Below are 17,182 nucleotides of genomic sequence, written 5' to 3'. Positions count from 1 at the left end.
TTTCATTTTTCAGCCATGCACCGTTCTGTCAGGCGGGCAGAGCAAGGCGCATATCCCCATTTTACAGAAGGGGACCCCGAGGCCCAGAGGGGGTGAGCAGCCAGCCTATCAATACCTCAGCGAGGACTGCAGCCCAGGGCTCACGACTCCCAGCCAGTGTGCTTTGTACTAGTGAGCTGGTTCCCAGGGCCCTGGGCACAGGAAGGGCAAGAAAAGGGACTTCTGGGAAGCCAAGAGGCCTGCAGAGGTTTTGTGAGGAGCAGCTGAGGTTCCTTTCCAAGCTTGTTCTGGGGTCACTGGCAGGAAGTTCAGGATTTGTCCGCTCCAGGCTGGGGAGACAGGGGCAAGCCTGGGCGCAGCTCCCCTGGGCCCGCCCTGAGCCGGGAGGGAGGCCGGCCTCTCCTGCTTTGTGGGGTGGGCGCTGCTGACCGGCGGTGGCCAGGCGTGGCCACGTCTCAGAGGGAGAAATGGAGGGGGCGGGAGGAGGGCGGGTGGCGGGGTGGAGAGACTCCCACCCAACAAAGCCTCACGGGGGTGGCCAGGCCCAGGAGTAGCTCCATCCAGAGGAGGCTTCAAATTAAACCTAGAAGTGAACTTTGAACCTAAGAGGCCTGCAGAGGTTTTGTGAGGAGCAGCTGGGGTTCCTTTCCAAGCTTGTTCAGGGGTCACTGGCAGGAAGTTCAGGATTTGTCCGCTCCAGGCTGGGGAGACAGGGGCAAGCCTGGGCGCAGCTCCCCTGGGCCCGCCCTGAGCCGGGAGGGAGGCCGGCCTCTCCTGCTTTGTGGGGTGGGCGCTGCTGACCGGCGGTGGCCAGGCGTGGCCACGTCTCAGAGGGAGAAATGGAGGCGGGGGGGGGGGGGGAGAAACTCCCACCCAACAAAGCCTCGCGGGGGTGGCCAGGCCCCGGAGTAGCTCCATCCAGAGGAGGCTTCAAATCAAACCTAGAAGTGAACTTTGAACCCCGGCTTTGCCCCTCACAGCTCTGCCACGGGGTGGTGGGCGGCGGGGTTGGGGGGGACACTCGTGTTCTCAGAGCCTGAGTTTCATCCTCTGCAGGTGGAGTTTGGGTGGAGGAGGACTCGCTCAGGAGGCAGCTCAGTGCTGCTGCTGCTGGGAGCTGCTGTCATGATCCTCCGATGGCTGTTTGGGGGGAGTGCCGGAGGGTCCTGAGCACCCCAAGTCATTTAGCATCCTTGCCCCCATCCCACTGAGTGCCAGGGGTCGCCCCTGTGACAACCAGAAACGCCCCTGCCCGCCCCTGGGTGAGCAGGACCTTCCCCAGGTGAGAACCGCTTCTTCCCACCTCAGGGCTCCTCTCTGACAGTGGTGTCTGCTTCTGCTTATCCCTCCTTGGCGTCCGCCCCTTCCCCGGTCTCTTCTCACTGGCACAGGGGCTCCCCAGGCCCAGTTCCTGCACGAATCCTCATCCGTGTGCTGTTGAGCCTGGGGGCTGGCACGCACGAGGTGCTAGAACACGGTCCCTTGCTGGGGGGCCGCATGGACCAGCTGCCCCACGCCAGGTAGCACTGGGAAGGACACGGTGATTAACTTCGAATGTCATGTATACCTGTGGCTCAGGTGTCCCGGGGGCAGTTAATGGAAAGGGGGGGCAGTGCCCTTGGAGGGGCATCAGGTTGCTCCCTGGCTGGAGGCCTGGGTGGACATGTCCTCTGGGAGACTTGGCGAGGGGGAGGGAATTGGGTGCTTTGCCTGACCGACGGCAGGCGGAGGCCCAGGGAGGCGGGACTGTGGGGGAGTGGGCCAGGCAGCCTGCATTTCACCAACCAGCCTCTTCCTCTCGGGGCCCTGATTGAGGGAATAAGGAGAGGAAGAGGATGGGCAGGTTGTGTAGTGGGGCACGCCCGAGGCCAAGACAACTGGCTGAGGACCCAGCAACGATTCTGTAGTCACAATGATTCCTCATTTTGTTAATCATTTTACAAAAAGACTTCATAGCATCAGCATCCCCATTTGACAAATGTGGGTATTGAGACTTAGAGAAACTGAGGCAGAAATTCACCCGCCCCAGGAAGGGGAGAGGGCACAGCCTGGGGCTGTAGTGATCAGTGGTTGCTCCAGAGCCCGGGTGAGAAGGTCGAGGCCTTGCTCCCTGGTGCCTGTAGCTCTGGGCCTATGGACAGGAGGGTGGGATGGGCCCAGGGTGAAGAGGAGACAGAGGTTCCGAGTGGCCCCTCAGGATGGTGTCTGCTCAGCTAAATGCCAGCCGCAAAGGGAACAGTCTGACATAGGCCCTTCCAAGTCCAAACCCAGCCAGACGTCAGCGCTAGGGCCTGGGAAGGAGGGGTGAGCTGTGATGGGGGATCACATCAGAGCTTCTGCTTTGGGCCAAGATGGTGCCAAGATGGCGACTTGAGGCTGTTGGCTCTTGCCCCAAAGTCAACCTGGAGAAACTGTAGAAGCAAATATGGGTTCCAGGAAACAGCAAACAAATCGGTAAACAAATCAGGGAGACCGAGGGCTGTTTGACTGTGTGGGGTGGATGGAGGCTGACCCTGGGCCGGGGGTGAATGGGAGCGGCAGTGGGAGAACAGGTCAGAGGAAATCTGTGTACCTTCTGCCCTAACCTCTCCCCGGCACGGCCTCGGGCGCTCCTTGCTTGCTCCTTAACTGATAAAGTGGGGGTAACAGCCTTGTTGGGAGGGAACTGAGGAAAACAGGTGTGGACAGACCAGCTGCTCACACCTTCTCTCTGTGAACCCCACAGCCAGTTTGTTAAAAAAGCTAGACTGCCTTCTGTCAACCATGTTTCTCCCTAAAGGCTCAGAGATGAGGCCCCGACTCTCTCTGGTGACTGGGGCCCTTCTGGTGCCCATCCCACCCATCAGCCCTAGAAACAGACACAGCCTTTGAAGACTTGTGACCAACAGAGCCGCTGACACCAGAGGGAAGGGAACAGGCAAGTAAAGAGCCACTTGGAGAGGCCCCTCCTCCAAAGGAGACAACACGCCGAACAGATGTACCAGCTGGAGCAGGGTCATGAGAACCAATGGACCATAGAGAAATATATTAGCAATGAAACCAGGACAAGGGATCACAAAGAAGAACAAGTTAGTAAACTTGGAAGATCAATTTGAAGAACTCCCTCAGAAGACAGCAGGAAAAGTTAGATAGACCAAAAAACATACAAGCTAAGAAATCATAGCTAGAAATAGAAGTACTGACATCTGATAATAGGGGCTGGCCAAGGAGAGAATTATATAAAAACTGAGTGGAAGGAATATTTGAAAAAAATAATGGAGATAGAATTTTCTATAATAAACGAAGGATAAAAGGCCTTCAATTAAAAGGGCTCAAAGATAGTGCAAAACAGGAAAGATAAGGAAATGTAAAATCAGAAGCATTATAATAAAATCTAAGAATACCAAAGATAAAGGGATTACTATTTTTTTCCCCAGAGAGAAAGAAAATGTCATCCATAAGGTTACAAGAATCAGACGGCCATCAGCTTCTCAATAGCAACATGGAATGATATTTTTGAGGTTGTGAAAGAACTCTGAACCCAGAGTTTTATATCTAGTGAAACTCATTCAAATTGGAAGAAATAAGAAAAAAATATTCTCAGAGTTTTAAAGCTTTAAGTATGTTACACAAAGACCCAAACTAAAAATGCTTTTGGAGGAAGTACTCGAATAAGAAGAAAAACAAGTCCCAGGGGAAATAGTATAATTTATTTAAGCTATCAATAGGGATACATAATCATAAGCAAGGGTAACTATCTTGAAAACAAAAATAGAATGCATAACTTTTCAAACTAACAGAAGAAAACGTGATTTATTCAATGGAAAGCTGGAAAGGAGAAAACAAGCAAACAAAAGTAGAGTAAGTAAAAAATATAAAATAAGATGGTGGTAGAAATAAGCCTTATAATAATTACAACCACAATCGATGTAAATGGATGAAACTAAACAATTAAAACACAAAGACTCATATTGGGTATGAAAATAAGGTCTAGTAATACATGCCCCAAGAAGACACACTTGTATTTAAAAACACAGAAATATTAAAAATAAAAGATGACAAAAATATGACAAGAAAATAAAAGTGTTGAAAAGATATACCAGGCAAATGAACCAAAGTAAGTTGAGATAGCAATCCTAGTCGTGGATAAAATGGAAATTAATGTAAAACACATCCCAAGAGACAAAAAGGGATGTTAAATAACGGTAAAAGGAAAAATAGACAAGAAGATCCAGCCACTGTGAGCATATAAGCAACCAGTAGGAGTCTCAAAATGCATCAAGCAACGACTGATGGAACTGCAGAGGGAAATATATAAATCAACAACTCCAATAGGAGGTTCTATCACAGTCAATTTTGAAAATGATAGACCAAGCAGAGAAAAACAAGCAGAAAATAGAATAACCTAGCTGGTAAGCTTGCGCTTGTATAACATAACATGTGCTTCAGCTTATGTTGCACTATACTATAGAGGACCCTACACTTAACACATTCCGTTTAAGCTGAGGAAGCAGTTATGACCATGAATTAGGTCATAACAGAAGTCTCAATAAATTCCATAGAATTAATAGCATAGAACTATGTGCTTGGATAGTAATGCAATAAAACTAGAAATGAATTAAATAAAGAGCTAAAACATCACATGTATTTGGAAACTAAAGAAAATTATATAACTCTTGGGGGTAAAAGAAAATCGTAAGGGAGGGTGGGGTAGGAAAGGCCAATGAGGGAAAAAGGGGACATATATAATACTTTCAACAATAAAGATTAAAAACAAACAAAAAGAAAGAAAGAAAATCATGGGGGAATGTAAGAAATATTTAAATCTAATAATAATGAAAGCACTACCTCCTGGGGGAGTGTGTAAGTGAAACGTGTAGGGCAGCAGCGGTTCTCAACCTGTGGGTTGCAACCCCTTTGGGGGTGGAACGACCCTTTCACAGGGGTCGCCTAAGACCATCGGAAAACACATATATAATTACATATTGTTTTTGTGATTTATCACTATGCTTTCATTATGTCCAATTTGTAACAATGGAAATACATCCTGCATATCAGATATTTACATGACGATTCATAACAGTAGCAAAATGACAGTTATGAAGTAGCAACGGGAATAATTTTATGGTTGGGGGTCACCACAACATGAGGAACTGTATTAAAGGGTCGCGGCATTGGGAAGGTTGAGAACCACTGGTGTAGGGTGACCAACCCATCCTGGTTTGACCAGGGCTGTTCCACTTTGGGCTCTGAAAGTCTGTGTCCCAGGCAGACCAGGGTGGAGCTCGCCCTCACGTGTGTGGGTGTGTCCCGTGGAGCGCTGTGCGGCAGGGAGAAGCAACAGGTTGGGACAGCCAGAAGGATGGAATTAACTATGGTGCTCAGTGAAACACAATGAAATATATTTCAGTCAACATAAATTACATGCGCACAAGACAATGATAATCTTGTAAGAGCATCCAGGAGACCAAGAGATGCACGTTAAACACATTAGAATGGTTGTATATGGAGGGAAGGAGTGTGGGACTAAAAGAGAATGCACGCATACACACATGCATGAAAACAAGAGTGGGCCGTGGAGGGACCAATGAGACAAGGGGCCATACTCTAGGGCAGCGGTTCTCAACCTGTGGGTCGCGACCCCTTTGGCACAGTAGCAACATTACAGTTATGAAGTAGCAACGAAAATAATGTTATGGTTGGGTCACAACATGAGGAACTGTAGTTAAAGGGCCAGAAGGTCGAGAACCACTGCTCTAGGGGAAACCGTAACCCTCTGAGCTTGAGGTTCAAAAGGGAAAAAAAATGCTTTCCTGGGAGACAGTGGGAAGGGCACCCCTGCTCCTAGAGAGAACGGGGTGAGGTTTCTGTGAGACTGTCTTTGTTGGAAGGCGGGTGGGTTAGCCTGGGCCCTCCACAAACCCAGGGAACGGGGTGCGGGGGTGGGGGGGAGTGACAGAGGGGGGTGTCGGGAGAGGGAAGCCCCTCCCCCAGGCCTGCTGGGCCCCGAGCTGGGGCTCACTCTGAGGCCTTCAGCACCAGTGGGCCTTTTCCAGAGAGAAGGAGAGGCCCTGCCGGGCAGCAGGCGGGGCTCAGCGGCCCTGCATGGGGCTCTCCTGGGCATCAGTGCCTGAAGCAAACCGGCCTCCCAGGATGTGTGGCCAGGGCACCCCCAGGAGGCAGGGAGGAGCTGTTCCCCTCTGGGCACAGGGCGCGGGGCTTGAGCTGCCCCTGCGAGAATCCTACCTCGTCGAAGTCAGCCACATCCTCGCAGTTCTCCAGGACCCGGGAGTGGAAGGACTGCCCTGGGTGGGAAAGAGGAGAGTTTAGAGTCAGACCTCCCTGCACAAGAAGCTTGGGGTTGGACCTCTGGACCTGCAAGTCGTCATGACAACATTGGGGAGCACTCGTTATCAACAGTGGGACCTCACTTCTGTGCGGCGCTCTCCCGGGCGGGGCAGTTTCCACAGGGCCTGCCTGACCTCAGCAACCTCGCTGGCCTTTAGCTGCGTTTTACGAACCGGGACACTCAGTTCAAGAAGGCACAGGCTGGTGAGACGTGTGCATCTGAGTGAATGAGGAAGAGGCTTTATTATAAAGCAGAAGCTACAGGCACAGGGAATAGAAGTAAAGCAGACAGATGGGAGAGAAAGCCTCTTTAGCACTAGCCGGGGACAAAACAAAACACCGAAAAAGAAAAACCTCAACAACACGCCGCCAGGCAGCCGGGGGAGGAGAGGGAAGCAGGCGAGGCCTGAGTGTGGGTTATTTTTCCCACGGACAATAGGCAATGTACACTGAGAATCAGGGGAGCACCTCTGTGCGCTGGGCGTTCCCCAGGACCTGCCCTCTGATAACCAAAGGCCTCTCATCCTAGGTTCTAGGAGGTCATAATGAGCTTTGGATGTGGCTCAGCTCAAGCGTCTCCCGGAATGAAAATGAAGCAAGTCAGTGAGTGGGGGCCGGGGGCTGTCTGAGACTGAGCCAGGGTTCCAGCCTAAAGCCTGCCCTGCTCGCGCGTTTCCAATAGCCTGTGAGAGAGGACGCGGAACGCAGTAAAATTAGCCATTGCAGAACTTACGCACGAGGGCTGTTTCAGAACGCAATAAAACCTCATTGCCGCAAGCCCTGGAGATTTTAAATGTGGTGAATATTGTCAAACAGACTGAGTTAAATTTTACCTCTAGATATATTTTTTTTAAAGAAAGGATTTGCTGAAACAAATCAAACCAATCATACAGAAACAGCGGGAAGGCCAATTTACTAAGAAAGCAGGATGCCTGGGGCATTTGCGGAAAGCCGCCTTTGGGGGGGTTGGTATAAACAGTGGTGGGGATCATTCCAGGGGTCCTTTCTAGTCACTGGGACAGAGCCAGGGTGACCTCTGCCCTTTCCCCCAGTTATCAGGGGGGGATTGCTAACCCCACCTTTCTTTACAAATGCACTTCCACTTAGCATCATCCACTGCACTCCACACCATCCTGTTGAAATTCAGCTCCATTTTAAATGGCTTTGAGACAAAATGCTTTAAAATCCCAATATCCAATTACCTTTCTTGCCACAGAGAAGATTGGGAAGAAGGCTTGAGAGAAAGAAAATCGCCTGCTCTCCGCGGTGGGGAGGCTTTGGTGGGCAGAGTAAGACCATTAGATGGGAAATTAAACAGCGTCCTCCTTCCTGCAGAGGCAGCTGCTTGTGGGGTAGCTGAGCCGCTCAGTTTGAAATCAACTCCCGAGTCAATACATGAATTTGGACAGTGGACACTGTGCTCACAGCTGTAAGTCCAAATGGAGGGGCTCAGGAGTCCAAAGAGTAACAGACGTTACTTGTACGTCATTGGCCATTTTCAAATACCTGGACTGCAGCCCCCTCCGAGATGCAGGTGAGCTCAGCTCTTGTCTCCTGTGCAGGATGGAAGACTAGCCTTTCATGGGGCGTGACTAAGGGGACAAAACATCCCGCCTGCACCAAACAGCTCCCTCTTGCAGACAGTTTACCTTGCTAGAGCCGGACCTGGAGCAAAAGCAAGCATGTAGGGACTGGGCTATTCGCCTATGCACATTCATTCACTCATTCATCCATTCCCTCCCGCCTACTCCTGCTGTGTCAGCACAGCCATGGGCCCTGGAGGAGGGTGGGGCGGGCTGCACAATGAGTTGGAATGGGATGCTGCCTGAAGGAGCCTATTACAATCCAGAAAAGGGTAGGTCAGACATATAAACGGCTGCTTACTAGCTGAGGCAACATGTGGTGCTTGGCATGCAAAGGGTGTAAATAAAGCGACAGCACAGGAAAAGGAGAGCTGGCCTCCACCTCCAGATCAAAAAGGTGTTGGAGAGGCAGGGGCTTTACACGGGAAGGTCGATGGATCAGCTCTGCAGGGAGATGGGGAGGAGGGAGAGAGAAGGGACATCTGATGGAGAGCACAGTGTGAGCACAGTGTGGAAGTGTGGAGCAGAGAATGTGCTCAGGGCAGCGGAGTGGGACACAGGACAGGTGAGTTCTGATGGCAGAGGTCAAACGAGAAGGGTCTCCCCTCAGGGTCCACAGAAAGAAGACCCTGGGGCTGGGGGGCCCGGGTCCTGAGAGAGCACAGGTTGTGGTGCATCCAAAGGGGAAGGTTCTGAGGACACGCTGCAGGGACATCATGGTTCTACGCAGGACCTGGCGCTGTGGCCTCTATCAGCGCGTTACTCTCTTCCCAGTGTGAGCTGGATAGAGAGCCAAGCACCCTGCCTGTCACTCAGACTTGTCACTGTTATTCCCTTTTGTTATTTAAAATCAGCAAAACCTCATTCTCAGCACCGGCTAAATGGAGAGTCCTTCATTAAGCGCCCCCTTCCTGGCTGCAGTGCTGCAACGTCTCCCAATCAGCGGCCTCTGCTCCTCCAGCAGCTCAGGAGAGGGGGCCCTGCTGTGATCTCCTCGCCAGCTACTCCCACCAGCGCCAGGAAGCAGGGCCCCGGCATCCCCGTGTGCAGAAAAAGAGCCAGGGCCTAGGCAGGCTTGGGGCCCTGTGTGCAGAAAAAGAGCCAGGGCCTAGGCAGGCTTGGGGCCGGGGGCCGCAGCTCAGGGCGGAAGGAAGCAGGGAGGGGGCTGGCTATTCAACCCCCCAGGGTCATCGTCCGTAAACTGAGACAGTTATCCTGGACCAGCCTGCATCCTGGAACCACAGTGAGGACCAGCAAGAGGCTGCTTCTGTGAGAGTCCGAGTAAAGCATCCCTTACAAGCACCGGGCCTTTGGGCACTGGGAAGGCTCAATGGCCAGCCTGCCTGAGTTCAAACCCCAGCTCCGCCACGTGCTGGCCATGAGCCCCGGGAGAAGTTAGCCTGGCTTTGCCTTTGTTGCCTCATCTATAAGCGGAGGAGATGCCAGTGCTCATGCACCTGGCGCGTTGTTCATCACCCGATTCTACTAATGAGTCCTTTAGATAGTCACCTATGTTTTAAATATAAAAATGGTCTCCTCTATTATAAATCACTTTTTGTAGAGTATTTTTAGCAGTATATAATCAGGAACAATCTTCTTCCTCGTCTTACATAATATTTTTCAAGTTTTAGTTATTTTAGGTGTGACTAGCTCTTTTTTAGCTAGATAAAATTTATGTTCACTGCTCTTAAGTGCACAATCTGATGAATTTCAATAAATGCATATTCACTACACACTCAAGCTACAGTTTTTTTGTCAATCAAATCGAATAGTCTGACTAATCTAACTTTCTTCTCCATTTTCAAATTGCTTTGGCTCTCCTAGGTTCTTTGGGTGTCCATATAAATATTAAAGTAATTTTCAATTTCTACAAAATAGCCTGATGTGACTTTTATTGGGATGGTGTTCAGCCTGTAGATCAATGTGCGCAGATCTGACATTTGAACGTGCTGAGTCTTCCAACCCATCAATATCGTATGTGTTCTATGCATTTGGGTTTCTTTTATTTCCCTCAGCATTTTTTTTCTTTTAGGGTGAAGGCCTTTCGTGTCTTTAGTAAAATTTATTTCTAAATGTCTGCTGCTTTCTATGCTATTATAAAAGTAATTGCTTTGTAATTTCTGTTTTCCAACTGGTTGGTTTCTATAGAAATATAGTTTTTGTATATTATGCTTAGATCCTAAAACCTTGCTAAATCCACTCACGAACTATGGTAACTTTTGTGTAGAATCCTTAGAATTTTCTAATAACCCATTAGTTTTTGTGTGTGCATGTGTGAAAAGGAGCCATTTTAGTCCTTGCTTTCCCATCTGGGTTTTTTCCTCCTGCCTTGTGGCTAGAATTCTGGTACAAAGTTAAGCAGAAGTAGTGAGAGTGGACAACCTGCCTTGCTCATGATCCTAATGTTCAATATTTCAGGATTAAGTATGTTATTATTTGGATGTTTCTGTAGTTTCCTTTGTAAGATTGAGGAAGTTCTCTGTTCTTAATTTTCTGAGAGCTCTTATCATGAATAGGTGTTGGGTTTTGTCAAATACCTTATCTGTGTCTATTGGTGTGTGTTTTTTCTTGTATTGTGCTATTCTTGTAAACTCACCTGGCATTCCTCAGGATAAAACTCACTTGTCATGCTCCTGGCTCCATCGGTGGCCTCACTGACCACCCAAGTAACCTGGTACAAAACTCAGAGCGCCCATATCCTGTCCTCTCGCTCACTTCCAACCCCAGAGCTGCTACTCCCTTTCTGAACCCACGTCACCCCTTCTCTCCAAACCCACAGCCTTGCCCACCGAGGCACAGCTCTCTGCCTGAGCCACTGCCCAGCTTCCTCCTTGGGCTCTGGCCTGCAGTCCTGACCTCCCGAATGTTCTTTCTGAAACCATATCTTTCTGTTCTCTTCTCTGGCTAAGAGCTTTGGGACTCCCGTTCACGTGCAAAGCCAAGTTCAAACTCCAGTGTGACCCTCTATGTTCGGACCCCAGGCTTCCTCCCACCCCATTCCCACCCCAACTGCAGCAAGCATTCCCTAAACCCCAAACAGGCCTCCTCACCTCTGCACTGATATGAACCTCTCTGCCTGGAGTGGGACTTCTAGGGGGTTTTGTCCCCCAAGAAGGAAATGCTGTCCTCTCTCAAGGGCCAGCTTTAACATCAGCCCCTCCCCCACGGTAAAACCTTCTCCCTGGGGCCCGTGAGCTTTGCCAGCTTCATCTGCTTGACCCCAGGGTGATCAACTTCGAGTGACCCGCCCTCACCTCCAGTCACAGGTGCTCCCCTGCCATCTCTTCCTAAGCACCCTTCTCACCCTCTCCGGTGGCTCCCAGACCTGGCTATGGGCTTCCCTGCTGCATGCTGCCTTGAACCTGTTCCTCCCTTTCCAGAGTTCTTCCCGCGCACAGCGACTTGTGCAATGACTGGCTTCCTCCCGAGGGCAGGGTCCCTGTCAGTCTCATTTACTGCTGTCGCCCCAGTACCTAGCATAGCGCCTGGCACTTAGCTGGCCCTCAATGGTCTAAGAACTAAGATTACACCGTAGTTGACAAGGGGTTGTAGACATGTAAGTACTGTCTAGCCAATGGTCGACAAACTCATTAGTCAACAGAGCCAAATATCAACAGTATAATGATTGAAATTTCTTTTGAGAGCCAAATTTTTTAAACTTAAACTATATAGGTAGGTACATTGTTATTAACTTAATTAGGGTACTCCTAAGGCTTAGGAAGAGCCACACTCAAGGGGTCAAAGAGCCTCATGTGGCTCGTGAGCCGCAGTTTGCCGACCACCGATAGGCAAATAGAAGGATGAGCGAATGAATGATTCAATACTTGACTTACAAGGCACATTGAAATGTAGCTTTTCATGGGTTGGAAGAAACATATGACATTGACAATTAGACATCTGATCACTGACTGAACATTTGATAGTATTAAACAATATGGTTAATTCTTTAGCGGTAAAATAATATGTGGCTTTTGCAGGGGTCTTTTGAGTCTTTTGTCTTTTATAACTATGTACTGAATATTTATAGATGAAATGGTATGGTGTTGGGGATTTGCTTCCAAATAATTAGGGGTGTGGGAGTAGGATGGGGTACCAATGAAACAAGATTGGCCAGAAGCTGATGGCTGGTAAAGACTGTATGGCGAGAACGTAGGGCCCTGAAACTATTTTCTCTATTCCTGTATATATCTGAGGTTTTCCATTATGAAAAGGTAACAATTTGAAAAAAATGGATGAGACCCAGGGATGTGAGCAGGTGGGAGGAATACAGATGTTATGTTCTCAGGAAAGGCGGACAAGATAACTGCGGCTCCGCAATTCAGGGAAATTATTTGCAATTCTGTTCTAAGCACATTTCCAGCAGCATTTTTGCCAAGGGCCTTTGTAGCGGAAGGCAGTTATATGGTCATTTCCATATCAAAACAGCACTGTCTCCTCAAAGCAGAAGCCTGGAGAATGTTCAGCTGCTCTGCTGCTTTCCCAGGTCGCATCAGCTTGCTCTGGGCAGGAGGAGGGACAATCACCACGGGGGCTTCGGGCAGAGAAGGTCCATCTCCCCCACCCCTCCACCCTCCGCCCCCCAGACCCTGTGGTGAGGGGCTAGTGAGCTGGGAAGGGTGGAGGATGTGGAGCACAACCCTCAGAGACACAGCAAATGCACGGAGCTGTGTCCACAGCCGGCAGAGGCTGCCCAAAGCGCCCCTCTCTCTGCAGCCTTCAGTGAGGGCCGCACCCTCCCACGTCTTCCCAGGTGGCCCGGGCGTCCCAGGGGATCTCAGCTCTGGGTGGCGGAGGGGGGTGCTGAACCCCTCTGCCTCCTCCGCCAGGGATGCAGAGCTGCCTTCCGATAGAGGTCACATTAGCACCAAGAAGGAGAGCTCCCCCATATTATAATGGGGAAAATAAATCTAATTTGGATTCTGAGATGGTTCTTGCGGCCAAGAGTTAGGAGAATCTTGTCCCCCAACCCCTTCCCAGCACAGTCATCTCCCTGCCCCCAGGCTCCTTTCCTAGCTTGTCTCCTCTCCACCCACATCCTGCAGCCTCTACTCCAGACAAACCTAGTGGCTTCCCAGTCCTCATGCTGATCTGAGATTTTCATCCTCTGGCCTCTGGTCCTGTCAGTCCCTTATCCAGATGGCTTCACCTCCCACGACAACCTTCCTCACCCCTCCTTCTGCATCTCCGCGAGTCCAAGCAGTTATTCACGACCCAGCGTAAGTGCACCCTCCTTCCCTCCTCTTCCTTGGCCCCTTCAATGAAGCCTTCCTGGTGTCCGTAGCAGGAAGTGAGCTGCCATCCTCTGAACGCCTTGCAATGTCTGCTCTACCCCTAAGCACGCGTTGGCCCTTCCGGGCCTAGAAATGTTTCTCCGCTAGGCCTGCACCGTTTCCTCTGCCCTGTCAGAGGGTGAGTCCCTGGGCTGCCTGTGAGGTCGCCCCCTGTGCCCTGTGCTGCACACAGCAGTGCTCAGAGAGCGCACAGTCAGAGGCCCCTTTGCTTCCGCCCGTGGGCCAGAGCGGGACTCCTGTTTGCTCGAGGATGACGTCCGCCTCCCTCTGGGGCCCAGAAGATCCCTGAGCTGGGAGGTTGATGGGGGGAATCTGGGCCAGAGCTCTGATTCTTGGCTCTTGAGGCCTCTTCCAGTCCCTGATGACCCTTGGGTAAAGTGGGGAGGGGGTCACAGTTGGGAAACAGAGCCAAAGAGTGCCAGAGCCACAGCAGGATTGGAACCCGCGAATGAGTGGATGCCTCAAAGACGGTTGGTGTTCATTCCGACAACCCAGCCCAGGGCTCCGGGCGGGCTCATCAGGACCGGAAGATCGGGTACCTGTCCCAGAGGTGCTGGGGTGTTAGTGCAGCCCGCAGAGCCGGGCATTTCTCAAACACAAGGTGTCTTAGCTGGTCTGTGCCAGGAGCATGCCACAGGACTGCAAGGGAGGGGAAGGCTTCACAGAGGAGGTGACCTGGGAGCTGGGCCTTGAAGGGTGAACACAATTTATGGGAGTCCTCAAGGTGGAGGGTCAGGGGGCCATACCAGGCAGAGGAAACAGGGCATCTCAAGGCCTGGAGATGTCTGTTGGGGATGGCAGGACGTTCGGTGTAGTGGGAACACGGTGGGGTGGGGTGGGGAGAGGAGAGAGAAGGAAAAATCAGCTGGGCCCAGGGGGAAGCCTTGTTAAAGCAAAACCTTGTGCCAATGACCAGTTTAGGTGAATTACATGGAGATCAGCCCCAGCCTCCAGGCAGCACCCATCTCACACTTCGAATCCACAAACCCGGGGATTGGGCCGGAAGCTCAGGGATGGAGAGTGAGGGAGGCCGCGGGGCTGGCCCCGGCAGTCGGTCACGGTTCCCTGACAGCCCAGGTGGCCCTCAGGTTTGGATGGAGCGGAACCCCGGGCAGAAGGTTGGGCCAGAGGAACGAGAGCCCCACCCACCTTGCGTTCTGAACTGTTTTAGGAGGTGAAAAAAGACAGACCCTAAGCTAACACTGCCTCCCTTTCAGTAGCAATCTGTGGTCAAGGTGGCTCCTTCTCAGACAGCCTGCGCCTGCTTCCGGCTGCGGGCCTCTGCGTTAAATGGGGACCATTGTCTCCTCTTGTTCATGGGAAGCTGAGGCCCTAAGGCCCTGTGGCCTGCGTGTCTGACCAGACCAGGGCCCAGGCCTTCTGGGGTCTCCTACCTGACCCTGCAGGGCAGGGGCTGTGTTTTCTTCACTCCCAGGGTTTGAGGCCTCTCCACAAATATTAGCACGGCCAGGGTGTGGATGGATGAGGGAGGAGCAGGTTCAGAGCGGCCGGGGCAGTCAGAGCCAAGGGCTGGACACTGAGCTGGGTGGTGAGTGCTGAGTGGCGCGAGAGTGGGGTGGCCGACGGACCTGGCGTGGCAGGAGGGGTGGTCAGGGACAACGCTGGTGCAGACACAGCCCGCATGGGGTCCCAGGGACAGTCTGCCCCAAGGAGGACTGGAATGGCCGCCTCACAAACACACCAGTCATTTCAATGCTCTTTCCTCAAACTCTTCCATACCCACTGTTTCACTGAGGCAGCCTGGTGCGGGGGGTGTTACCATCATGCCCATGTTACAGATGAGGAAACTGAGGGCTGGGGAGGAAAAGGAAGTAGCAGAGCCCATGGAGGACTTACGGGTCCTGGCCCTATATCTAGAGTTTTCTCCACCACAGCCCGGGAAGGCTCCCTCCTAAGTGTCCAGGTGGCACAGCACAGAAAGGCAAGTATTTCAACCGGCTCGTCTGATCTATGGAGCCACGGCCAACAGGCCCAGCTCAGCCAGGGCTCTCTCACTCATGGGATTAGTAGAGCCTCTGACTATTCACCCGTTTCTCATTTCTCCCTGTAGCATATAGGGTGTCCCAAGAAATGTATACATTGAATAATTGTTAACTCCAATGGATTAAATCTGAAAAGAAGGGAACATCCATTGAGCTATCAGGGAAAAAGTGTGTATACATTTTTGGGGGGACAGCCTGTATTTGCTTGACACCAGCAGTTGTGTGTGCCAGATGCCTTGGAACATTCTAGCGTGGGTCGATCCCTCTGGATTATTGTTACTGTTGGTCCTTGGAGTTTCTACTTGTTGTCAACAGTGCCGGTTGCAGCAGGTGATGGGCTGAGGCATCCCTGGTTGTTAGAAAGGAATCTTTCTGGAAGCCTGCTTGCCATCTGCCTGTTCCTGCTGCCCAGCCCCCTCGCACAGAGCCCGGCTAGGCTGCCTGCTGCGGAGACGGAGGTTGGAAATGGATTTCTCCACTCGGTCCGCAGCTGCAACGAGGCTGATCCCTGTGCGGTCCATGGAGGCTGGGGGGCCAGCCCCACAGCTCCATGGAAAAGGTGGGCACCAGGTAGACAGGGAGCTCACCGCAGGGGGCCAGGAGGAGAGGCGGGGCTTGCAGGGCTGGGGGTGAGCTGCGACCATGCAGCTCTCTTGACTGACACCCTTGCTTTCTCAGTCTGTAAAGGGGACTGGTTTGTGCAGCCTGGGACTGTCCTGTCATAGGTGTAACAACATAGCCACCTGTAGCCAAAGGGACCAACATGATGCCGGCTGTCCAGCACAGGGACACACTTCACAGATGAAAGGACACATGTGCTTGTTCTAAAGCCAGCCAAGCCGGCAGGTGGCACGCGGAGAATCCGGGGTGCTGCAGAGAAAGCAGTCGCTGGGCTGGTGTGGGAAGCAGCAGGCAGCCCAGCCCCCCTTCTTCTCCCTCCTGCCAGCAGAGACTCTGGGAACCCTCCACCCCTGCCCATCCCTATGCCCAGGGCTGGCCTGCCTGAGAGGCTGGTGTGGGCGCAGGCAGCTGCTGGAGAGCTCCGGGGAAGGCTGCCCGTGTCGCCTCTCCCTCCTGACACGGGTGGTCACACTCACTCTGTTCTCATAGCTCTTCCCTGACACCCCCGTCCCCTGGAAACCTGTCTTTTACCACATTTCAGCTCCTCTCCCAGCTGGCATCCTGTCCCCTCTGCTCCCTCACTTTGCTTCCTCCTGTTTATCCCTGAGGTTTCAGCTGAGATGTCACCTCCTCCTGGAAGCCTGCCCTGATCACTAGCCTGGGCCAGGGTGCACCCTCTGTAGCTTGCATGCTGCACTTGTCCCTACCCTTGTCGTATCACACACATGTCCTGTTTGCCTGCCCACTGGTCCCTGCTCCCCTGGATGTGGGCTCCTTGAGGGCAGGGCCTGGGTCATGCTTGGCCCCCAGCCTTAGCACATGGATGATAATAAATGGTCGCTGGATGCATGAGTGGGAAGGCGGCAGAAAGAGAACTGACAGGGGAGACAAGAGGGGCTCACAGGATTTCTGCTCACGGATGGATCTGCAGGAAGCCAACAAGATCCTCATCGTGCCCAGCCCCAGGGAGCTACTGGCTACTGGTTTCTAGGAGCCACCCTGGGTCTTCCAGGCTGCAAACCCCACCCCCACCCCATGCCCAAGGAAACCAACCTTCTGGAGGGAGAGGGAGAGCAAGAGAGGGCTGGGAGGTTCTGCAGGGCTGGGGCCCTCAGCCCCGGGTCCCCTAAATCCAGGGATGGGGTCCTCGCTTCTGCTTCTCCAGGACTCCTTGCAGTCAGGGGGCTGTGCATGGCACCTGGCACTGGCACATTGGCAAGTGCAGGGAGGGACAGGCACAGATCCAGACAGGAAAACACGGGGTCAATGATTTTTTTTAAGAGATCAGAATGGCCAGTCAGGCCAGGGGCAGATGGCTGCCCGTGAAAAGCCTCCTAGCCCCAACCCTGCTCAAACT

The 17,182-nt window shown here is 52.1% G+C and overlaps 1 protein-coding gene across 1 annotated transcript in view; it reads right to left on the bottom strand.

The window, feature by feature from the left end:
• OTOF (otoferlin) overlaps window positions 1-17,182 on the bottom strand; it is a 97,056-nt gene that overhangs the window by 79,472 nt on the left and 402 nt on the right. The window contains exon 2 of the mRNA XM_006767590.2: window positions 6,226-6,284. Coding sequence (XP_006767653.1) covers window positions 6,226-6,284 — 59 coding nt within the window. The remainder of the gene's footprint in view (window positions 1-6,225; window positions 6,285-17,182) is intronic.

The sequence above is a fragment of the Myotis davidii genome, unplaced genomic scaffold (genome assembly GCF_000327345.1).
Source record: "Myotis davidii unplaced genomic scaffold, ASM32734v1 scaffold238, whole genome shotgun sequence".
NCBI classification, from domain to species: domain Eukaryota; kingdom Metazoa; phylum Chordata; class Mammalia; order Chiroptera; family Vespertilionidae; genus Myotis; species Myotis davidii.
Note: the sequence above shows the minus strand (reverse complement) of the source record. Positions and strands in the feature narration are given on the sequence as shown.